The sequence below is a fragment of the Hemitrygon akajei genome, chromosome 9 (assembly GCF_048418815.1).
Source record: "Hemitrygon akajei chromosome 9, sHemAka1.3, whole genome shotgun sequence".
NCBI classification, from domain to species: domain Eukaryota; kingdom Metazoa; phylum Chordata; class Chondrichthyes; order Myliobatiformes; family Dasyatidae; genus Hemitrygon; species Hemitrygon akajei.
In genome coordinates, this window is record NC_133132.1 from 81,007,570 (window position 1) to 81,033,221 (window position 25,652).

At 36.7% G+C, this 25,652-nt stretch overlaps 1 protein-coding gene across 4 annotated transcripts in view; it reads left to right on the plus strand.

Annotated features, from left to right (window-relative positions):
* The window catches only part of phip (PHIP subunit of CUL4-Ring ligase complex), a 169,862-nt gene that overhangs the window by 26,305 nt on the left and 117,905 nt on the right, over window positions 1-25,652 (plus strand). For all 4 annotated transcript variants that reach the window (XM_073056444.1, XM_073056443.1, XM_073056440.1 and 1 more), the window contains exon 7: window positions 10,312-10,472. In XM_073056444.1, coding sequence (XP_072912545.1) covers window positions 10,312-10,472 — 161 coding nt within the window. The remainder of the gene's footprint in view (window positions 1-10,311; window positions 10,473-25,652) is intronic.

A 25,652-nucleotide genomic window follows, 5' to 3' on the forward strand; every position in this document is an offset into this window, starting at 1 on the left:
AAGCACACCTGAAGTGATTTTGAATAGTTTTGAGATATTCACTAACATTCAATAATAGTGGCAGCTTTAATGTCTCACACGAGGAAATCTGCAGATGCTGGAAATTCAAGCAACACACACAAAATGCTGGTGGAACGCAGCAGGCCAGGCAGCATCTATAGGAAGAAGCACTGTCGACGTTTTGGGCCGAGACCCTTCGTATCCTGGTTTTTCGTGGTTTCTCAGGGGTAATTGAGAAGGTGCTGCAAAGGAACTATCAATAAAACAAGGGATTCTGCAGATGCTGGAAATCTAGAGCAACACACAAAATGCTGGAGGAACTCAGAAGGTTAAGCAGCATCTATGGAGGGGAATAAATTTTCACTGCTGCAGGCCAAGACCCTCGATAAAGAATCTTGGCCTGAAATGTTGACTGTTTATTCTCCTCCATAGATGCTGCCTGACTTGCTGATTTCCTCAAGTATCACAAAAATAAAAGCAGAACCTGGATATTGCTGTAACTTTCAGCTGTAGTAATGTGGTAATGAGGACAACAATGGATTTGTATCCATTGAATGACTGGCCACCTAATTAATGAGTTTATTGGAAATAAAACTTTCTAGCTAAGTTTTTGATGAATGGTTTATATATCTAATGCAGGTTTTGTAGTTAAAGGGCATAAATTTAAGTTAATTCTCAGGAGAATTAAAGGGGAGCTAAGTACCAGTCATACAGAGTGCACTAATTGAAAGACTTTTGACAATGAATCCAGTAGTAACATTAAAATTTGAATTCGAAATGCCTGATGAAGGAACATGAGCACTTTGAGCGGAGGTATGCATTGGATGTTAATTAGTGTAGCTAAACACTCTGTATAAATTCTGAATTGTACATAATTTCAAGAAATGATTTTAAGATGAATTTGGTTATTTTCTATTACTCTCAACATATGCTCTTCCTCCTTTCTTTAAGTTATACTTAAATGGCACCATGTTCTTAAGTATCTAGTGACTTTCAGTATTGTGACCAGTGCTTAATGTGGGAGATGCTAGTATAGTAGTTTACAGAACTGCATATTAAAATTCAGAATAAGTTGAATTTCCCTTTGGATTAACCATGCTTGGGCTAAGCATTATAAAGGAGTATAAGTAGAAAAGCATTAAGGAATACTTACTGGTTGCAACAAAAGTTCTCAAAGTTAACTATATAACCAAAATGCCGTAATTGTATCTAAAGGAATAGAATTCAGTATTAGACAGGTTGTGCCCTTTGTGCTAGATCTGCCCCTTGCCCCATGCAGCCCAGTGGTCACATTTGCATCATTGTTTGGTATGTTACTTCCACTGATCTTAGAGCTTCATTTCTAAGGCTGTTCTGTGATGTTGAGCAGTCTGTGAATCATGACCAGGCTTTGAGACACAGCATTTCATGTTTGTTTCTAGTTTCACGCAGTCCTGTCAGAAGAGTGTGTAACTACTTTTAGATGTCTTTAGTAATTAGAGTTGTTTTCTTTCTCTCATTTTAGTTCATATAAATATTTTTAAAATTATCATTAATTTTTTTTTTAAACCATCGGACTATTAATAATGTAAAATGTAAATATTCAGCAAAATAAAGAAAAGGATAAAATTTCTCTGGTCAGTGACTTCATTCAAATGAATGTGGTTTTACTGGACATGCCAGTTATCATTGGTATCAGGTGTCCAGAAGCCAGATATGGTTTATTTGCCCTTTCCAGCTCAGAACATTGTAAATCTGATCCTGTATTTGGTAGTGTGTATAAAAATTCTAATGTGCCGGAATCTAACTTGCAGTGTGTTCTGTATCTCAGTATTTCCAAGCATTGACATATTCCATAGATGCTGCCTGACCTGCTGAGTTCCTCCAGCATTTTGTGTGTGTTGCTCGGATTTCCAGCATGTGTAGATTTTCTCTTGTTGGTGACATTCTCAACTAGTCAACAATCCTTTAGCCTACAGTTGGCTTACTCTCAATAATTTTAGCTAACATATTACAAAAAGAATACAAAGGAATTGCAAAATAAACAAAAAAGTTGGTAACAAAACTAAGAGAATTAAGACTGAACAGACATTATTTTGTAGAAGGTAGAAGACGGATATGAACTGATATATATCTTTAAAGATAAGGAAGGTTCCGTCAGGGTAGATAGAGCTACCCTGTAGAGAAAGTTTGTAAGTGTCCAAAACCAGAACCTAACGTCTAATATGTTCCATAAATCCAGTAAGTAATTCAGGATTTGTTTAATTGAGGCAAGTAAGAATTATTAAGAAGGACAAAGCTCCCCAGTCTAAAAAGGGAGCATGGCCTGTTTGGACTTTCATTGCAGCTTGAGATCACGGGACAGTTGCTTGTGAAGTTTATTTGCCAGATTTTAAAATTGAGTAGGACCTTTTGGTACTTTGTGTACAGCTTGAGATCATAGGGTTATTAGGCACTTGGTAAGGAATTTAATGTAGGCAATTATGAGGTGTTGCACTTTGGGAGGAGAAACCAGATTAAGACTTTTACAGGGAATGGTAGGGCATTGAGGAATGCAGTAGGTCAAAGGGGTACAGATCAATAGTGTCACAGATAGATAAGGTCACAAAGAAAGCTTTCAGACACATTGACCTTCGTAAACAGAGTGCTGAGTACAGGAGTTGGGATGTCATGTTGAAGTTGTATAAGACATTGTTGAGGCCTAATTTGGAGTATTGTTATGCAGTTCTGGTCACCTACTTGCAGGAAAGATCAATAAGATTGAAAGATTACAGAGAAAATTTACAAGGATGTTGCTGGGACATGAACTCCTGAATTCTCGGGAAAGGTTGAATAGGCTAGGACTTCATTGCCTAGAGTTTAGGAGAATTAGAGAAGATTTGATGGAGAGATACAAAATTGAGGGGTATAGGTAGAATAAATGCAAGAAGGTTTTTTCCACTGAGGTTGTGTGTGATTGGAACTAGAGTTCCTAGGTTAAGGGTGAAAGGTGAAATTTTTAAGGAAAGCCTCCACATTCCACGCAAGTGTGGAATGAGCTGCCAGAGAAGTGGTAGATGCCGGTTCGATTACAATATTTAAGAGAAATTTGGATGGTTATATGGATGGAGGACTATGGTAGATGCAGGTTGATGGGACTGGGCTGATTAATAGTTTGGCATAGATTAGATAGACTGAAGGCCTTGTTTCTGTGCTCTAGTACTCATGACTCTATGACTAAGACTACACGGATTAGGATTAATCACAAATATAAAGAAAGGCTAATAGAGGTAGATACAGCAAGGAGAAAGGGTAGAAGGTTATAAAGTACAAAGTGAAAATAAGTACTTGGATAGAGTAGTTAAACTGTATGGGCACTGTAAAAGGGGTTGTAATTCTGCTTGTGATTTTTATGAAACTGTCAGTAAGATTTGGTATCTGAGATAAGATGTCAGGAATTGATCTCTTGGCGGAAAAAGTACTCTGTTTCTTGGAACATTTATTTTGAAAGTTAGGAATTTATGAAAATTTTTGAAACAATTGTCATTCTTCATGTTGATTTTGCAGTTAATCAGGTGAATGGTCAAGATTAAATATAAAATAAAATCAGGCAGCATCGAATGATTCATAAATAAAATTACTTTTTGGATCTATGATCTTTCTTTAGGGCTGTTGCATTTTGTGTAATAACAAGGCTCCATGTATACAAAACATTTAACATATTTTAAACACTAGAATTGTACTCATTGAGGTTAATTCAAAAAGAATTAACTTATTGTAAACATTTACAGAAATGTTTTTTTTATTGCAGTATAGTTAAAAGATTAAGCATTTAGATGGGATTGAAGGTAATGATAGAGATTGAGGCTGTTTTGAAATGCCCAGTATATTTGGTGGATGCATCATAGGTAGATGAGGCTGAAGAAGTGCAAAAGGCCTATTTATCCTGTTGATTTTGCAGGCTCTAAGTATTTGTCTTTGAAATCCGATTGGGAATTTGTAACAAATAACTAGATGGATTGCAGGTTATTTAAACAATGTAATTTTTAAACCTGGTTTGATATAGTTTGATTTTTATGATTAAGTAGTTAAAAGCAAAGAAGTTTCCATCTTTGTTAATTCAGCATTTTGCTACTGGAGATGATTTAAAGTACTGCTATCTACAGAATAACAACGAGCATCCCTGTAGGGAGAGCTTATGTAGGGTACAAAATGTTGTGATGAAGCTGCAGCATTATTTAAATAGTTCAGGTTATTTTAAATATTGAATTGCATAGAATCATAGTTATTTTCAGATATTAATAACTTAAATGAGCCATTTGCTGACATTTTTGAAAGTAATACAATTTGAATAACTCTCTCCCTCTGTATCTCCACACCACCCTCCACCATCCCCCCCCCCCCCACCACACCTGGATATGTTGTGATTAGTTTGAGTATATACACTTGTGATCTGAAGTAGCCACATATCCTGATTGGGTCTGAGTAACAATTTACTATTGTTATATTGTTAGTGTGTTTTTGGGGTGAGGACACATTGCAACTAACTTCAACAACGCACCACAGCCACCAAAATCTTCAGATCTGAATATGGACTATAGATTAATTTTTAAGTGCATCTCTGGACAATGGGATCCTTGAGCTGTGACAACAGTAGTTGATTGAAGGATGAGGAAACATTGCCTGGAATGTGGGTGCAAAGTGGGGGAGGGGGGGAATGTGAGAGTTATGTATAATTCAAAGAAAGCATTGTAGACATAATGTAAATATAGAATTGTCCTTTGATATTGGGTCAAGCAGGCCTTGTCCTCCGAAAGGGTCTCAAAATGATGCCTGCTGTATCTCAATTTTTCAAACACTTCATATCTTCTAGCTGCTTCTCTCTGATGACTTTGTTCATGTTACAACAATACTAATTTTTAAAATATATTGAGGTAGAATTTTTGAACTAATCTACAAACCATTGTGCATCATGTCAAAATCAAAAGTAAAATTCCAAAACCTGTCAACAATTTACTAAAACATAAAAAAAAATGAAATTGGGAGGCTGAAAAAAGTATTCATCCCCTTTGTAATCATTACACTAACTTTCCTCGGGTGCAATATTACCTTGTTGATGCAGAAAATTGGAGGATCACCTGATTACAGTGAATTCATAAGAATAAATACCCTGTCTTTCTGTAAGGTCCAACAGTATGGTGGATTTTTATCAGATCAAACCAAAATGAAAACTAAAGAGCGTTCAAGGTAAGTCAGGGGAATGATAATAGAGAAGCACAGATCTGGGAAAGGTGCAAGACACTGGGAAAGGCACTGAACATACCTCGGAACTCAGTGCAGTCTATTGTGAAAAAGTGGCTCCACAATCTCTAGGGCCTTGCACAAAAAGGGTATTTGTGGAATAGTGACAAGGAAGAAACTCAGGCTAAATAAAAAAACATATCTTGTCTGTAAAGTCTTTGCAAGGCATCACACCATCAACAAAGTCACGGATGTTAATGTGGGCCATTTCTAATGAGATTGATTATGTTCTTGCCACAAAGCTAAATATGATGGACTTCTCATTCCAAGGTGCTTTTTAAGGTTAACCTTATAAAGTTATTCCTTGTTGGAGCCATACTGAAATTTGTTGAGCACTGTTGTTTGAAACAGCTTTGATAAAGCAAAAATGTCGAGGAGCTTGAAGGCTGAATTTCTCTGCTGGTTTTGACTTCGGGTACTACTTCAAAGAAAAATAGCAAGCATTCTATACAACTTAAATAAATTTTTGATTGAGAAAATTATAGACTGTTTTTTTGCCTGATTGCAATGCCCTAACCATTTTGTAAAAATATTTCTCTGTGATTAAAGCCAGTCAAATACACAATATTGAGCTACTTATCTTATTTACTGCTTATTTCTGACTACCCTCAGTCATAAGAGAATTCATAAGCAGAAACTATGATAAGTAACTTAGATAATATTGTCGGTGTTGTTTAGGGTGTAAATATTTTCTGGGACACTGAAGGCAAGATGAGAAGTTTGTTAAAAAGACTGTGAATTGCTAGTCTTTGTAAATTAGAATATGGTGTATAGAATCACTAGTAAGTCTTGCTTTGACAATTTTGTGTCCAATCCTTGGCATTATTCTTGAGGAAAGGTGCTGAGCTGTTAGAAAGGGACTCTTAAGATTCTTCTGCTTCGTTCAGTTTAAAAGATGTGACATGAAAGTACAGTAATTTGGGTCATTGTGTCTGTGGCAGCTATTTGTGTCTATGCCAATTCAGTTTTTTTGTTCTTAACCAATTTTGTATTTATGTTGTATCTTCATCACTCTTTTCTGTTGCATCATCGATATACCAATCTGCTTAGTCACACATTATTTGCCCTCAGTGAATCAATGCTGGCTGTCATTTTTAAGCATATTTTTCTGGGTCATTCTGTTATTGTCTCTAAGCGTTTTACCACAATTGATACTATGACTTTTTGATTTCAAACATGTTTATGTCTCTCCCACTTAATACCCAAAGACCACGAGAAGATCGTGACCTTTATTCTCCTCTTCATCTTTGTAATACACATCACAGCTGGAGCAAGTGACTTTTCCATTTTGAAATCTTTTAATGTCTGTCTATCTTTTTATAAAACTCATTTACTCTTTGTTACCTTTCATTTACTGTTATATTATCAGGATCTTTGTTCATGAAGAGTGATGCAAAGTACTCATTTAGTACCTTGTCCGTGTTTTCTAAATTCGTATGATGATGTGCAGGGAATGGATGGATATGGGCTTTGTGTAAACAGAAGGCTTTAGTTTATTTAGGCATTCGACGTTCAATTACTTGTTCAATTAGTTCTGCACCACTTTGTAAGCAGAAGGACCTTTTCCTTTGTTGTACTGTTAAATGCTCTTTCTCCTTTGTCATGTACAAAAATCAGAATCAGGTTTATTATCACTAGTATGTGTCATGGAATTTGTTAACTTAGCACCAGCTTCTCCATCATAATGTTTGTCATGTTCATGGTGCATAAAAGCAGCTCACTTTCAGTCCACTGTGTCCACACTGGCTATCAGGCATCCATTAACATTAATCTTATTTTTTTTCCTTCAGCATTTCCTTCATTTCTTAACCTGTTTCCCTGCCCCCTACCAATTTACCTGCCAGTCGCCTACATTACAGGTAATATGCAGTAGCATTTAATTTGGTTTTCTTACACATGCCCATGTCTTGGGCGTGTGGGACGAAGCTGGAGCACATTGGGAAGTGTCTGTTTTAATACAGACGAATTCCGGAAGTATTTGATATCTGCTTCTCCGTTTTTGTATACCCTGTAATGTCTTGTCAGGTTACATGTATTTATTGTAATTTGTTTTGTTCATGTATGTATAATAAGTATTATTTATAGTTCTCTTCCTACCTTTCATTTTAATCTATGCTCCTGATTGGCTCTCTTCACTGCCGCCTGCCTCCTTGGCTGGCCCTCATCCCTGCTGCCTACCTGTCTGGACATTCCTCGCTCCTACCCCCTTTATTGTGAGCAACAATTTTTTCCAAGACTATAATAGCTTTACAGAGAATGAGAGACATAATTTATTAAGTTCAAGTACACGTTTCTTGCCGAACAAAACAATGTTCCTGTGGACCAAGATGCCCAATACAATAGATGTAACTTATATGCAACATGTAATTATACCACAAATAAATTAACAAATAATAAGATGCATTTATGACATAAGTTAGAAAGTAAATGGCACAACGCTACTGATGCTTCATATGTGATGAGACCTGAGTGGTGGCAGAGTGTTCAATAGTCACATGTTCTGGTGGAAGATGCTGTTTTCCATTCTAACAGTCCTTGTTCTAATGCTCTGATAACTCCTGACTGTTGGTAGGGAGCCAAAGAGATTGTTTGGGAAAGTTCATTAACAATGTTAAGGGCCCTGCATCCACAGTGCTCCTGAAAACTATCTCTAGGTGGAAGAGAGACCCCAATGATCCTCTCAGCAGTCCTCGCGATCTTTTGTAGGGACTTGTCATTGCTGTTTGGTTCCTGTGTTTATGGTGGATACAAATAATGCTATACATCTAGATTAATAACTTATCTGAAAGGCATCAAAGGAACACCACAATGTTTTTCAGTATTGTACAGAAATTTTAGCTTTGATTGTCGGCCTAATTTCACCTGTTATAATTTTCTCTTATTGCAATTAATAGATAAAAATATCACTTGTTATTGTTGTGTGTGTTCAACAGCTACAATTCTGAAGGGTGAAAATTTATTCTAGTCTCTCGTCTGACTAGGAGCTTGTTAAATTTTAAAACTCTTGATTACTAATTCTGTGTTCGCAGTCCAAATACAAAATGAATAAATTGAAATTGCATCTCAGTGTATTTGTATCTGATTATATTTTGCCCTACCACAGCCATTCCATGAATATACAATTCTCTCACTAAATCTTAACCAACTTAGCTGCTTGGTACTGGATTACCTATGATGATCTCCAGGACCATTGCAATTATATTAAAATCTACATGTTTCATATTTGCTCCCTGAATATGCTGCTGCTGTTACTTAAGGCATTATTTTAATGACCGCTCACAGTTGCCTTGAAAACATGATGGTAAAATACTGTGGTTGAGTGAGGAAATTGCTCCCTCAGGGATGAAGCCTGGGATTGCTCGTATTTATGCAGTATCACTGTTCTTGTCTTTCGGAGGTGCTGTTGGCATAAGTAAGTACTGATAGCTGAACCAAAGGGGAAGGTAAGTATTATGTCCAGCTCTGAGTATGTTGATAAAGTGCATTAGCACATCTTCAAATAAAACTGCATCCAGATATTGTACAAGCATTTGGGAGAATGGGTATGGGATTTAATTTTTTTTCATATTAATCCTGAACCCTCTGAATTATCAACAGTGGTAGCTGAATCCATTTTCTCTTGTCACATTTGTTAATAAACTTTCAAATTATATTTTGACCATATTTATTAATCATAATGTGTTCCTGTGGATTAAAAACTGCATAAGTCTCTAGATGCATAATTCATCTCTCCTTGTGAAACTAAAGTAAAATTAATGGAGGCACACAAGACTGCAGATGCTGGAATCTGCACTCTCTTGTGTCGCGGCCTAAAACTTTGACTGCTCTTTTGCCTACGGATGTTGCTTGACCTGCTGAGTTCCTCCTGAGCTAACTTTTTGCACGCAGGATTAATGGTTTATGTTAAACTGTTTTCAACTAATTATCCCTTTTCTTTGTATAAATTTGTGGATGCTCTGGGAGAGTAAAAGAAAAATGGATAACTTTGAGGTGACGTTGATTATAATTAATCTCATTCACGATTGCAGCTGTTTTCTTACTGCATTGAACTTGTTTGTGACTGATATTTCTTCATAATTTAAACTTGCACATATGTAGGAAGGAACCTCATGAAAGTTTATATTTAAAATATTAAAAAGTGTGTGAAATTTTAAAATTGTCTGTTAAAATTAGATTTGATAAGGGGAGTATTTCTCACTGCACTTTTCCATCTTGTAGCTTTTTTTCTTGTCTGCCTCTCGAGCATTCTCGCTCGCTGTGTGTGCGTGTGTCAGAATATTCTTCTGTCCATTAGTCTTAGCAAATCACAGTGTGCAAGCAAGTGAACATTCACTCAAATCAAAGTATCTTATTTTTCTTCATCAAACCAGTGATGCAGTTATGTGATGCCATATTAACATTCTTACTTTTTGAATGTACTGATCGTAAAATCTTTGCTATGTAAATGGTAATATAACTGGACTGCTCAAATGATTGTAACTGGAGCATTACAGAATGTTAATAAAATGGCTGAAGTGCAGCCTTTGATTGCTGGCTGCTTTCTTCCATGCCTATAATGTTTACAGTTTAAAATAAAAATCACAATATTAGTGTTCTAGTGAAGACTATACAAGGAACTGGTCCTAATATTAGCAGTATAGATAATCTCTTTAAAAATAAAGACTTCAAATTGATTTTTAAATACTAAGCTTGTGAATTTGTACTCCACTTTGATGTGAACTCCTTTCCGTGTGGGGAATAATTTCTTTACCATTTGTTAAGTATGCCTTAGTATAATCATCACAAAGTGTAAAATGCCGTGAGCCCTGAATAAATATGAACTAGTTTTATCCTATTTTATATATACTGCATTCATGATTTTTGTATTAAAGCTTAGTTACAAGGTGTGAACTTTTCCATTGAGTAACAGCCGAACAGAAAAATCACTATTGTTTTCTAATTGTGAAAAACATTTATACTTCCAGGTAGTACAGAAGCAGCTTCCCATTGTTTTTCAAATAAAACCTTCCTGTAAATCAGAGATCATGAGCTGTTTCCATTTCTTGTTTGCAGTGGATACCGTCCGGGCAAGACAACTTACTGGGAGCTTTCGACTGAGTCAGCTTGTTCCAACTCCTGTATATCAACATATGAAGATGCACAAGCGGATCCTAGGGCACCTCTCATCTGTTTACTGTATTACATTTGATCGGACGGGGAGGAGAATTTTTACTGTGAGTTTCTGTCTTTAAATGTTTGAAATTTTTAAATAAGTTTTGCTCGTTTACCTCATCCCAGTCGTCTAACTTATGTTAAATCCAGGGGATAAATATTAAGTTATTTTTATCTGTCAGTGAACCCAAGATTTCTTTTAAATTACTGCTCAATAGTGATCCTTTCTTTCTCCCATCCCCATAGAATATCAGTGAATTAACAGAATTGTTTAGTTGATTATTAATAGGATTGTATTAAAGTTTAGTAAACTAAAGTTGAACCTTTTCGTTGAGTAACATCTAGAAACAAAATGGTCACTATCGTATTTCGATTGTGAAAAGCATTGATTGCAGGGTGGTGCACATGCAACTCTATACACTCTTCCAATAAGTATCTTCTATAGTTTACAGAGCATAAACTGTTCCCATTTCTTGTTTACTGTGGATACATGAATTTATTTATTAGCCAGTGTAAACTAGTCAATTTTAAACTTGCACAATATTTTTTTTAAAGTTATTATATTGTTTGGGGAACAAGGAAAAGTACAAGGAGTACCCTTTGGCACAAGCATGTAGGCTTTGATATGTTACTCTGTGATACTCATTTAGTGAGTAAAATTAATGGATTTTGGAATGCTGTAGGTTTTCATATGTGAGCATTAGTGTCTTGTAGAGAAAAATAAGTTAAGCATCCATTTAAAAAATGTAAAAATATTTGAATAAACTCTTCGGGCTTTCAGCTGGGTACAGGTATCACTTATAACCGACGTTTCGATGACAAACTCCACCATCTTCATCAGGGATGACGCCTGGGCCTGTCTAGTTTGGTGGTATTTATAACCCTCCCACCTTCCTGTAGGCCGTCCCACCTGATTGGTTAGTTCTCATCCAATCAAGTTTCTGCTCTCTCACGTTGTTTACAATCGAATTCTAAAATAAATCTTGGACTTACTGGCAGATAAAAAAAAATTACAACTGTTGTTATAAGTTTGAGTAACCAATCAGGAGGGATGGCCTATGGGGTGGGGGGTGGGGGATAAATACCTCAACACTTAATAATGACACATAAACTGTTCTGCTTGCTTAGTATAGCCATATCATAGTCACTAATCTGTGATCAATGAACATACCTTTAAGGTTTTTTTCAATTCTTTATGGACTGTTAGACCCTCTATGTTCTTGCAACTTACTTTACATAAGAAATAGGAGGAGGAGTAAGCCATCTGGCCCATCGAACCTGCCTCGCCATTCAATAAGATCATGGCTGATCTGTCTGTAAACTCAGCTCCATCTACCTGCCTTTCCCCCATATCCCTTAATTCCCCATCTGTGTAAAAACCTGCCTTAACTGTTTCTTAAATATATTTAGTGAAGAAGCCTCAAGTGCTTCCCTGGGCAGAGAATTCCACAGATTCACCACTCTCTGGGAAAAACAGTTTCTCCTCATCTCCATCCTAAATCTTCTCCCCTGAATCTTGAGGCAATGTCCCCTAGTTCTAGTCTCATCTACCAATGGAAACAACTTTCCTACTTCTATCTTATCTACCCCTTTCAAAATTTTGTATATTTCTATAAGATCCCCTCTCATTCTTCTGAATTCCAGAGAGTATAGTCCCAGGCGACTCAATCTCTCCTCATAAATTAACCCCTTCATCTCTGGAATCAACCTGATGAACCTCCTCTGCACTGCCTCCAAAGCCAGTATATCCTTCCTCAAGTATGAAGACCAGAATTGCACACAGTACTCCAGGTGCGGCCTCACCAGTACCCTGTATAGTTGCAGCATGACCTCCCTGCTCTTGAATTCAGACCCTCTAACAATGAAGGCCAACATTCTGTTTGCCTTCTTAATCACCTGTTGCACTTGCAAGCCAACTTTTTGCGATTCATGCACAAGCACTCCCAAGTAGCTCTGCATAACAGCATGCTGCAATCTTTCACCATTTAAATAATAATCTGCTCTTCCAAAGTCCGTGATCTCACACTTACCAACGTTGTATTCCATCTGCCAGATGGAATCCACTCACTTGCCCACTCACTTAACCTATCTATATCCCTCTGCAGACTCTCCACATCCTCTGTACAATTTGCTTTTCCACTCAGTTTAGTGTCATCAGCAAATTTTGCTACGCTACACTCAGTCCCCTCTTCCAGATCATCAATGTAAATGGTAAACAGCTGCGGGCTCAGCACCGACCCCTGCGGCACCCCACTCACCACTGACTGCCAACCGGAGAAACACCCATTTATACCAACTCTCTGCCATCTATCGGTTAACCAATCCACTATCCATACCAATACACTTCCCCCGACTCCATGCATTCATATCTTATTTATAAGTTACTTTCATTGCTGCATCCCTACTCTTGACTTTTATGAAATCCACTAATCAAGAGTCAAAGTTGAGTTTTTTGTCATATAAACAGGTGCAATGAAATACTTGTAGCAGCATTCACAAAAAAAATTAAGCAAAAATTATACACATATTTCCAAATAACACAATTAAAACAACAAAATAAAGTCCACATGAGTGAATCTGCAGATGCTGGAAATAAATAAAAAACACAAAATGCTGGCAGAACTCAGCAGGCCAGACAGCATCTATGGGAGGAGGTAATAACACGTTTCGGGCCGAAATCCTTCATCAGGAGTGAGGTGAACCCTTCACTCCTGATGAAGGGTTTGAAACGTCGTTATTACCTCCTCCCATAGATGCTGTCTGGCCTGCTGAGTTCTGCCAGCATTTTGTGTTTTTTAAAATAAAGTCCAGTTTAGCTTCTCATTTAGTCAAAATTTCCTTGTCTTCTGGGATTCCTTAGCTGACTCCAGAATATTGATTATGTTTTCAGCTAAATACCTTGTTTCTCTTCTTGCTTGTTGGCTTTTTACCTTGCAGAGTGTCCTGACAACTGCAATCTTTAATACAGAACTGAAGTCTTTATTTGGCAGTGGTAGTTGTGCTGCTTGTATTTTTTCACTATGAAGTATTTAATACAGTATATAAAAAAGATTAGCTTTCATGTGGAGAGACATGTTTCCTTCAACAAAATAGTCTTACTTCAAGTTGTTCAGTTCAGTATAAAAAAAATACAGTGTTTGCTATGACTGTCCGTTACTGATGTTTCATGTGTGTATAAATCAAAATATTTATGAAATTCCTTTGGGAAGTTGGAATCAAATTCTTTGGTTACTACTTTCAGATGTACTACTTTTGTAGCTCTAAAAAAAATTGCCAAATGAAGTATTTATTTAAATTCCTTTTCCAAGAAAAATGTTTCTATTTATCTGCCTTTATTAAAGAAAATGTGAACAAATGAAAAAAATGTTAGTTTTAAGTTGTGACGTGGTTCACATATATTGCTCAGGCTTTTGTGAAAGCAAATTCTGTCTGTGTAAAATTGTCATTTTGTTTTAGAAGCAGATCATTGTTAAGCCATTTTAAACAAATAAAACTATATTCATTTAATAAGCAATCCATGTTTGAAAGGTAAAATTAGAGCTTTTTTTCATTATTCTTTTATTTTAAAATGTCCACAGTGATTGGGATGAGGATTTTAATTGCTCTTCCTACTGATGCCTGTTGTAATATGGTACATCAGTTAACTATCTCAATATTTCCCTTTTGTCATTCCTGCCTTCCTATGTAACAGACTATCTGATCATTATTGCTGCTTGTGGGAATTTGTTGTGCCCAAATTGGCTGCTAAGTTTCCTGCCAGTGTAATTGAAATGGTAACTGCATTTGAAATGAATTGACTATGAAGTGTTTAAGACATCCTGAACATGTGGAATTGGGTCATTTCTCAGATGCTTCAGTTTTCAATTGTTATAAAGCACATCTTTCTCTTTGCCCTATATACCTCCTGCCATTGACCTTTTCATTCACAAGATCATCAGCTGTCTGCAGTGAGTTCTTTGCACAAGCATTAATGATTTGGCCAGCAAAACACACATCAGTGAGAGGAGTAATCGGTGAATAAAATCCTCTACTATCAATCAGAATTGTTATAAAGTGCAACGAGCATTTTCAATGAAGACTACATATATCAATTCAAAAATCTTTTCATGTAGATTTCTAATCCATTTTTTATACCAATGAGCTTAGGACTACTGTTCCCCCTAAGGTTAGGATAGGGTTCAGATCTTATGTATTGTTCATAACCCAAATAATTTGAAAGTTAAAGTGCAGCAGCAAATCCATAGTGGAAGATGCCTGCAGCAGCTAGCCTATCCATCCCCATCCACCCCGCTTGTTTCCCAAATTCTTCTTTGTATCTACAGGCTATACTTCTGTCAGTTGTTCTTGAGCTAGAGAGGGCCTGCATTGAGTGAATGAGCATTTAAATTGAATCTTTGGACTGAGTAATGCCATTGAAGGGAGGGTAGGCACACAGGTGTAATTGACTGATGTACTTACACACTGGAAGATCTGATTTTCTAAGTGATGGCAAGTAAATTGATGTAGTACAGAAGCCTATTGCTTAGGACAGCAACTTGTACAAAGGAGGTATTTTTTAATCAACTTAGATTAAGATAAACCCTTAAAAAAAACAAGCTGAAATGTATTGAAGTTGAAGCTTCTTATTTAACCATAAATGAATACAGCCAAATATATCAGTGTTCTTCTACCAACCAATGTTGCACATTTAGCAGATATAGTTGCGAAAATAGAAAAACGTGGTCACAAAAAGAAAATAAATATAGCCCACATCCCAAAGTAGCGTGGTGAATGTGGTCCAGGTCCAGTTTGTCTTCCACTGAGTGAACACTGGAAGGCAGCACTGATGAGAGGGGCCAGTCTTCAACATAGTAAGGGTTTCAGCATTTCCACAGAGGCTGCTGTCTTTCACACTGCCTCTGTCCAGTGCCTCCTCTCCTAGAAATATTACTCCTAATATATATGTAATTTAATTTAGAAAGATATTCCCAGTGTTCACAAAATAAGTTTCATCTAACTATGATTTATTTTGTCATTGGTTAATTTTCTGAACTGAAACTTTGTACGAAGGGTAACAATTTCATGTGGTTGACAAATTTTTTTGTCATTATCATGATGGGAGGATACCTATGCTCTCTTGTTCATTGAAGTGAAACCCAAACAAATAATTCTACAATATTTGAATGATTGATGTGCAAAATGTTGCTCTGATACAATTGACTGCACCACATGGGTAAAGGATTATGCTGTACCGAATTACAGGTTTTCCAATTTATGCAATTTCACTTAGTACAAACCTGGAAAAGATGTATTTTTTAAGTAAAATTAGTTGTAACTGTGTGAGTACTCCACAATTATCATCGTATATCAGATTCCTCTTTTAGTTCTGTCTGTCTTAGAAAGGATATTCAGTTTTGTGTCAGGTAGGCCTTGACAAACAATAAAAAAATGCTAGTTTTTGTATGTTTTATGGGTGGATAGATCCCAAATTGTACTGAACAATAAAAACCAGATACTAGTGAAGATTGGTTTTATTCATACTATTTCTCAACAATAAAATAAATAGCTACAGAAAAAAGCTCAGGATATTTTGATTATTTTTGTTCTTGCTAATGATATGTAATCTTGGTAGTTTTGGACATCGGTGATTAAAATGATTATGCCCGGCTGGTGGTGTAGTGGCATCAGTGCTGGACTTCGGGGCGAGAGCTCCCAAGTTTGAATCGGACTGGCTCCCATGCACGCTCTCCATCTGTGCCGGGTTAAGAGCTGGTGATCTCTTAAAAAAAAAACTCACCTGGCAGAAGGCTAAAGCAAGCCACTGAAACCTGCTGCACACTGCTGTAACTTGCCACATACATGATGTCAGAGTGGCGTGGAGGGAAATCATCCGCCAACTGGAAATTCCAGATGGATCTACCGATGACGAAAATGATTATCAATTCTTCGCACATTAAATTTCCCTTTGTTATGAATTAATATTTTTAAAGTATTTCCACTAAAGATCCTAAGTAAATTATAATATACTGACTTGATTATAAGAGATATTTTGTAGACCATCCAATAATTGGAAATATATTTTGAATACTTTGATGAAATTAGCAACCTCTTCAAACGTCTATATTTTCCAAGATTTATATCTTATTATTAGGTCTGTAAAACCTTCAAGGTGTTCTTGATAAAGTGCTTGGCAATTTGGTGATATACAGATGTGCTTTAAAAATGTGACACTTGCTGGACTTGAATTCTGCATTTGCTGACTAGGAGACAAATAGAGCTCTTAAGTGTTCAGATGGTCTGATGGATTAATGCATCAGGGCTGTCAGAGATTGAAGAAATAGAAGCTTGAGAGTTATTGTTAAGAGCCACAGGTGACCTGTTTACCTGAGCCCATTTTGTTCTGCCGCTCGAACTATTATCACTAGCCACAGTGCAAAGAAGTGCTCCTGTGGTTAAACAACCTCTGCAGCATATTGCTGTAGAATAAAATAGGATTTATTCTGTTCTGTGTTTTTCTGGGAGTTACTGTATTTTACTGGAGTATTTCAGACCATTGATCGAGCAAGTCCTCTGCTATGGATATTTGATAGCTGTGTACTTAATTGGCTAAGATATTGTTGAGGAAGAATTGGCTGTTGCACAGGTACATTAAAAAAAATTCCTGACGTAAGATTGCTGCCTTAAGCTGTGGCCCCTCCCACCCACTGCCTTCTGGCCATTGACCCAAAAACATACCCCCCCCCCCCCCCCCCCCCCCAGTAATGTGATTCTAAGATTGAAGGTGGAAGTGGACATGAGCTTTGGAGCAGTTTCATATAGTTCTATTAACCATCTGCAAGGTATAATGCCTTTATTAACGATAATTACAGTCAACTGCAAGCACTGATGAATTAGCTAGTAGGTAAGGAAAGCTTAAAGTTTTTCTTGTGGCTCAGCTGATTAGAGACAGTGCAATGCTGAGTCATGCAGTCTAGGACCATCAAAGCCCAGATCTTTGCTGAGTTAGCTGATTTAACTATGAGCATTGGCACCACAGATGGTCTCAGCACTCACCAGTTAGGAAACTGGTCAAATTCTTGCTTTTGATGTGCTAACACCCTCTGCTGGAAATACACTTGCATGGGTATTAAACAAGAACAATATCTGCATAGCTGTGTCCTCCTTGTGACTGAGTTGCCAGCCAACAATTTCACACATAATAAAATGGGACTCCGGGGGAGGTTGTAGAGGTGGTATCCATGAAACTAAGGAGAGAATGAAACGAGGAGTATAATTGCTGAGAAAATGCACCGATTTCATGGTCATCTTCAAACAAAGCATTAGAAAGGGATGACGTAGGCTAAACCAAACCAATTTGTTGCAAAATACTGCATTTATCTCTTGGTGTAGAAAATGAATAATAGGTTATTTTAAATATGTTATCATTTTCTCCTCAGTTAATATGCTGTGTTTTACATTGATAAAGGAATAATGCTGTGCATTATGCATGTTTTTGACAAAATAGTTAAAAGTGATGTTGCATTAAAATGACAAGTATCAGATGGGTACTTTGAGAATAGAATTGATGAAAAGGCCTTGAATTTGCATTGGTTGCACATGTATACTAGTGAATGGAAGCTTGTTTTGCTAGTGGTGGTACATTAGCAGATGATCAGTAATGTATGGCTGTAAGATTAGAGGGATAGCTTAGCAAAACTGGACTATGCACAAACATGAACTCTAAGGTGTTAGTGCTACTTTGTGTACAGATTGAATTTTATAATTCCAGTTTTATGTATTATGCTTAAAAATTAAAAGAAGACTTGCAAAGGATGAACAGATTTTCCCAAAGTCTGTTATGACTAAGAAAGTGCTTTCATAAATGTGAACACTTTTTACAATATAGGAAACACTGTAGTCATTTTGTGTTAGTACTGTTCCACTTTTTTGATGAGTTTACAGTGAGAGACATTGTCATAATCCTTGTTAGAATCCAGGTAGATCCCTTCAAATATACTGCTCTCATTAATCCCCATCTTGTTGCCTCAAAAATAACTTCAAACAAGTTAATTAGATGTGATGGGACTTTCCTTTAGCAAATCTGTACTGACTACTTGATTAATCCCTTCCTTTCTGTATGAAGGTTTATACTGACCCTTAGAATCAATTCCCATAATTTTCCTATTATTGAAGTTAAACTAATTGGCCTACAGTTGTTCTTTCCTCTCTTTTAAAGCCGTACAATATTGTTAAAATTCTCCAGTCATCTGTGAAGAATCTTGAGGCTGTAGAAGGTTGGATGGAACATAGCAAAGAATGGCAATGGCAAGCCCAGATATTAGTTGCACATCCCCATTGATCTTCATAGCTGTCTTCATAAACATTGTTTGATGATGAATTCCAGGATTGTGTGTCAGGAATGAGAAAAAATCAGCAATATATTGTTCCTTGGAGGGTGGTCCTTGCTGGCTTCATTTCTCTTGTGACCAAGTGTTGCATGGTGTTTACAGAAGCCTTTGCTGCTGTAGGGCATCTTGTATGTGGATACAAACTGCTACCAGATGGATCAGATGTGGGATGAATCAATGTTCGAGAGTTGTGGGGGGGGGGGGGGGGGGGGGGAGGGTGTTGCAGGAGAGAAGAATACACAGCAGCCTTCATCAGTCCAGTGGAAAATTCAGTTATATTTCTGACATGGGCCATATTGGGAGTGGAGCAGCTGTGGAATAACGAGAGATCAATTGTCCAGTTTTCTTCACATTCTCTAACTTGTGCAAAGCCACAATATTTATGTGTCTGGTGCATTGAAATTCTCATCAGAGATGATTCTCATGATTTTGATGATGAGGTCTTGCAATGGCATTGAAATTAAATAGTAAGGAAAGGCAGTGAGATCTGTCATATTGTTGAGGAAAAAAAATGAGAGAGCGAGAAGCAGCTCAAGGCTGTTCCACCTTTCAGTGAGATGAGGATTGACCTGTGAAAGTTGCTCTACAATGTGCCCGAAAACTTTCAATATAATGTGAACTATAAATCTTGAATTTGTTTGAATCTATTGTGGAAGTTGAAAAAGAACACCATAGGTTAAATGTCTTTCATGCAACATTCTTGAAGCTTCCTTCTGATTTTTGGCCTGAACTTCTAGCTCTGGACTCCCCAACCATCAGAAGTAGCCTCTGTCTCCTCTATTAGCTGTCCTAAATGCTTCAAAGGCTTTCAGATTTCTCCCTGCCCTCTCAAGCAGTGCAAGTGAATGTGTAATCTCATAATTTAGCTCTTGTAATCAAGGTATCATTCTTGTAAATCTAAACCTCATTCACTTCTTGGGTGCTATTGGATAGTGCTGAGAACTGGTGTTTAGTCATATTACAAGCACAGTCTAAAATGTTGACAGATTTGTACTGCTTTATTAGCTGATTAATTACCAATGGATTTTGCCCTGAATAAAACATCAGTGAAGTTTTAAAGCCAATTGACACCCATCAGTCTTAATCATTTTTCTTTGTGCTAGATGTGATTTTAATTTTATTAGTGTTCCATGGTACCATGTTCAGATGACCCCATGATGGTGGGGTCAGTGTTTGTATCCAGGTTGTAATGAGTCAATCGCCCAGTTACTCCTGGTGGAGCCCAAAATGATGTTACTGAGTAGTTATTATTGAACACTTCTTTCCAGTTATTGATAGTTGGAATTGGGTTAATATGGAGATAACCAGACAAGTTGAATTGCCTTCTATGAGTACTAAACATGAATACTTCCTTGCTTTATCACATCTTTATCATCTTTATAACTGACTAGAGATTCAGTTTTGTCACAGGTAGATAGGGTCATAAAGAGAGCTTTTGGCACATTGGCCTTTATAAATCAAAGTATTGACTATAAGAGTTGGAATGTTATGGTGAGGTTGTATAAGGCATTGGTGAGGCTGAATTTGGAGTATTGTGTGCAGTTTTGGTCACCTAATTACAGGAAGGATATTAATAAGGTTGAAAGAGTGCAGAGAAGGTTTACAAGGATGTTGCCGGGACTTGAGAAACTGAGTTACAGAGAAAGGTTGAATAGGTTGGTACTTTATTCCCTGGAGCAGAGAAGAATGAGGAGAGATTTGATAGAGGTATATAAAATTACGATGGGTATAGATAGAGTGAATGCAAGCAGGCTTTTTCCACTGAGGCTAGGTGAGAAAAAAAACCAGAGGACATGGGTTAAGGGTGAAAAGGGAAAAGTTTAAAGGGAACATTAGGGGGAGCTTCTTCACACAGAAAGTAGTGGGAGTGTGGAATGAGCTGCCAGATGAAGTGGTAAATGCGGGCTCACTTTTAACATTTAAGAAAAATTTGGACAGGCACATGGATGAGAGGGGTATGGAGGGATATGGTCTAGGTGCAGGTCAGTGGGACTAGGCAGAAAAATGGTTCGGCACAGCCAAGAAGGGCCAAAAGGCCTGTTTCTGAGCTGTAATGTTCTATGGTTCTCTAGAGCACGTGCATTTTTGTTCCATATCCCTTGTGTTTATATATTTCCGTGGGATACTTCGTTAGCATTCATTTAACTGATTTGAATATGGGTGCAATCTGTAGATTTGTTTCCAAATCAAATCTGGAGGTTGTTCTTTACTGAAGGGAAATGTAATGTTTCATATTAGTTGCAGATTTGTATCATGGAAAAAATGTATTGTATATATTAGATTAGTTATCTAGAGATATACACTCAAAATCCAGAGGTCATGTTTTACCTTGAATATTTCAATTATGTTCATTTAAGTCTGGAATAATGAGCTATTTTCAGACAGTGACAGAGAAGCTGTAAAACTGTTTCACTCCTATCTGTTAAGAAAGAATTCTGTCTCAGTGCAGACAGAGATCTGCACTGCTTTACGAATGTTCTCTTTACGCCACTTCACTTTTACAAAAGACCTCCATTAGTAACCTGTTTTCGCATTACAAAGAGGATTTTTGCTTTTACGAAAATTTTTCCCATATAAATTAATGGTTCTTCGCTTTACGTCATTTCGGCTTGAGAAAGGTTTTGTAGGAACACTCTACCTTTATAAAGGGTGGGAGCACCTGTACCTGAACGTGGGCCCTGGAAAGTGAAGAAGCAAGGTACTTGGTTGCATCAGATCGCCAGGAAGAATAAAATTTGTTATTCATTTGCAACTGACAGATCTAACTTGGATGTGGTGAAGCCATACCCACTCCATTTGACCCTGTATGACCCTGATGTTATTATTTCAAGAGCTGTCCCATAGCTCTAATTTTCACAACACTGTAAGGAAAGAAATTCCTCCTTATCTCAATTTAAAGTTGTAAGTCTCTTATTTCTGAGATACCATCTCTAGAGTAACATCCTTGTGGCTTAGACTGTCAAACGTAAGGAATTTTTTTCATTAAACCCACTTATGAATTTAATTCTTAGTCACGATTTTTAAAAAAAATGCCCATAACAGTGTGTTAACCTCATGGGAATTTACTTTTAATGCTGGAATTATCCTGAGGGTTTTTAGAGACTGCTCTCAGCCCTATGGCTGGAGTAGCCAGCAGGCTGCTTGAAGGCTGACTTGTGAAGGAAATGTTTACTGGCATCTCAACAAATATTTGGGCATTTTATATGGTTAATACCCCTGTTTAAATTTTATATTTAAAAAATCACAAACTGAAATGATTTTTTTCCCGATATTTATTTCTTTACAGATCTCAGTCATGTTCATTAAATTTGTATTTAGAATCATTGAATTGTTATGGTATTCGAAGAAGACATTGGATCCATTCGCGCCTATTCTTTATAGAGCATCTGAGTCAGTGCTGTTCCCTTATGTTGTTTGCTTTGACTTGCCTACACTTTAAATCTGTACCACTGGTTATTTATCTATCCAGTAATGGTATTTGCATTATAAACCCTAATAAGTTGTTGCCTTAATGATAAAGTTTCATGATGGAGTTGTCATCGTCTCCATCTTTTGTAGGTCTCTAATATTTGTGAACTGCTGTAATTTAAAAAAATATTCATCTGTTTGTGTGAGGACCCCACTTTCTCTATTCTGTAATGTTTAGATTCAATTCTTTTGAGCAGTTAGATGTTACAGATGTTTGAATACTTTGCATAACATAGCTTTACTTGGCATTTCTTTTTCCCTATTCATTTAATTCCCTTGTCGTTGAGTCCCTTCCCTAAATTATTGTTATTGATGCACCGAATAGTGAATGAGCAATGTATTCAGCTATAAATGTAACAACTAAATGAAGGAAAATCTCGGCAAGTTGTGTGGTATCCTTAGAAGAAAAAACAAGTTACCTTTTTGGATTGTGAGAGGAAGAGAGAGAAATTTGAATGGGGCATCATAACTATCTTTTTGTGTCTCGCATCTCTCTAAATTATATATTAAAATATGATATATTATACATTAATATATTGTACACCCAAAGAGAATTGTGGCTAGCCATAGAAATCTTGGGTTTATTTTATTATTTCAAAAATCATTAATGTTTGCAGTTTATAGTTTTAATTAAAGCTGTCTTTTTAATTAAATTGGCAGATTTAGCAATCACTAATTCTGTACATATATGTCAAATAGTTTAAGTAGTTTAGCAGATAACTAATTTGATATTTGGGTGTATTATTTACTAATTCTAAAGCAATCTAGTGGAGATGCAGGAACTCTGAAATAAAAGCTTAAGATGCTGTAAATATCCTGCAGGTCACCCATTGTCTATCAATCCATCAGCCGACTATGGGCTGTGATATGAGCTGTGATAGTATAAATTCTTGGCAGAAATGTTTTTTTTAGAGAATTCCATTTTCTCAATATTATGACAGTGGGTTGCATTCCTTTATAATTTTGGTGGCTAAAAATTATGTTATAGTTCAATTAGCACAAGGCTATATGTTAATTTGGCCAACCCTGCATTTTAATCAGTGCAAAACCAGTGCAAGTCTCATTTATGGACACTTGTATGTATCAGCAAGCTTCAATATGTGTTATTAAATTCAAAAGTGTTTAATCATATGTACAGCAGATCGAGTTTTCTCTCGCCCTCTTTTAGTAAATATTCTTTCTTATCAGTCTAAATCTGACTGCATTATTTGTTTAGGGCCTGTCGTTAGAAATAAACATTGCAGAAGTGTGAGCATACATACCCTGCCTCTGCTTGAATCATCTGTAGGGATAACTCTCTCAATTTAAATCAAAATAGCAAATGCTGCAATTGTTGGGTATCTGAAATAGAAACACAACAGATTTGTGTGAAGAAAAACAGTTAATGTTTTGTATCTGAGATCCTTTCTCACAACTTAGAGATCCAAACTAAAACTGAAGTCGATAGGAATTAAGAGGGAAAATACTCCAACATTTTGAGTTGTATTTTAAATGAATGAAGATGGTTGTGATTATTGATGGCCATTTGTAGCCCCAGTTGGTATTTTCAGGCAGCGTCCTAGGATCTACTATTTTCATGTGCTTTGTTAATGATCTTTTCTCAAGTTTGGAACTGAGCTGCTGTTCATGATTCCATGGTGTTCTGTTTCATAGCAACTTCTATTTTACTGAAAAGGTTAATGCCTGTTTGCAACAAAATCATGACCTGTGGAATGTATCTTTGGGCTATATGTGTCAGCAGTTAATGATCAAATTGCCATCCCTCTTATAGGCATTTCCATCTCAAGTCTCCCACCATCAATGTCCTGGTGGCCACCAGCTACAAGAACACATCATAGACACAGTATTCTGTGATGTGTGATGCAGCTCCTGATTTCCCAGATGGTTTCTACTTTCTATTAAGGCTTGTGAGGAATACAGTGGACTACAGGCTTTCTATTAGCCTACATGATTGCAGGTCGATCAACATTAAAGAAGGTTGCAGCCATTTGGAATCAAGCTATCTGCTTGATTAGCAGTCCACCTACACTTTCACATTCTTTCCCAACTCTGTGTTGTGATAGCAGTTTACACTATTTACAAATACACAGTACACTTGCCTGAACATCATTAGCATTGTCGTTAAGTGAAAATCCTGGAACTTCCTGCTCAACAGCACTAGTTGTAATTATTGGCAGCCAGTTGTAGTCCCAGCAATGGTTGGTATTGAATGACAGGTAGTAGTGTTTTCCTTGATGATAGGATTGTGAAATTACTAAGGACAATTGGGTTAGAAGAGCATTGGAATAATTGAATTTGAAGTGCTGGAAGAGTGGATGAGTGCAATAACTGCAAAAAGTAGGGGCCTATTTGGTGATTCTGTGGAAATAGCAGCAGACACCATTTCAGTGGTAACTCAGCTCAAAGTTGAAGAGAAAAGAGAGTTTATACACAGGATGTTGACTGGGATGAAGGAAGGGGCGAGGTGGAAATGGATTAGGTGGTAATAACATGGAGTCAATGGTAGCAGATCTCAATGATTGTAGTGTTAATAATATTATACTGAAGAAAACTGTGTCTTGTCCAAGTCAGACTGACTGTAAGAATACAGTAAAGTACCTGAGTCAGTGGTGGATGGTATTTTGTAGAACATGTGGAAGTTAACAGTGCCTTTTGATATCAGTAAAGCCAATGTTTAGATAAGAAGTGACCAAGGATAGCTCCTCAGGGATTCCAGGTTTATGAATGGAATTCTTGATGAGACAGTGACTAAGTTTGTACCAGTGCATTATTGAGTTACAAACAGCTAGAGGCCGTTTGAGTGGTTCATCTTTTATGTTCTTTTAATTTATAACAAGAAAAGGGAAACCTATTTACATTTAAAAGTAAAGAAACAATAAGGTTGTCTTATAACTTTTTTGGATCAAGTGTTTGAGTTTTTTTAAGATCTCATTTTATTTTGACTGAAGGGAAGACTGAATAAGTCAGTCTTGACCTACCAGGGCATATTGGAATGCGTGATAGGGAAAATATTAATTATGAAAAATAGCATTTATTCTGAATTTGCGTAGATTACTTGTGTATTTGTTTGAAAAGAGATTACAATATAAATCTTACTATCTTTCCTTTCGGTTAGTCCTGATGAAGGGTCTCAGCCCGAAACGTCGACAGTACTTCTCCTATAGATGCTGCCTGGCCTGCTGTGTTCCACCAGCATTTTGTGTGTGTTGTTGTTACAATATAAAGTATGTTTTTAAAATACTCGGGACGTTTCTGTAATGGTGGAAAGAGAAAATTAATTTATTTTCTAGGTGAGTGATACTGGCACTAAATATGGGAGAGATTTTCCAATTCAGGCACCCAGTGACAATATCTTTCTGAAGTAGAAATAGAATCATGGAAAATATATAACACAGAAGGAGGCCATTC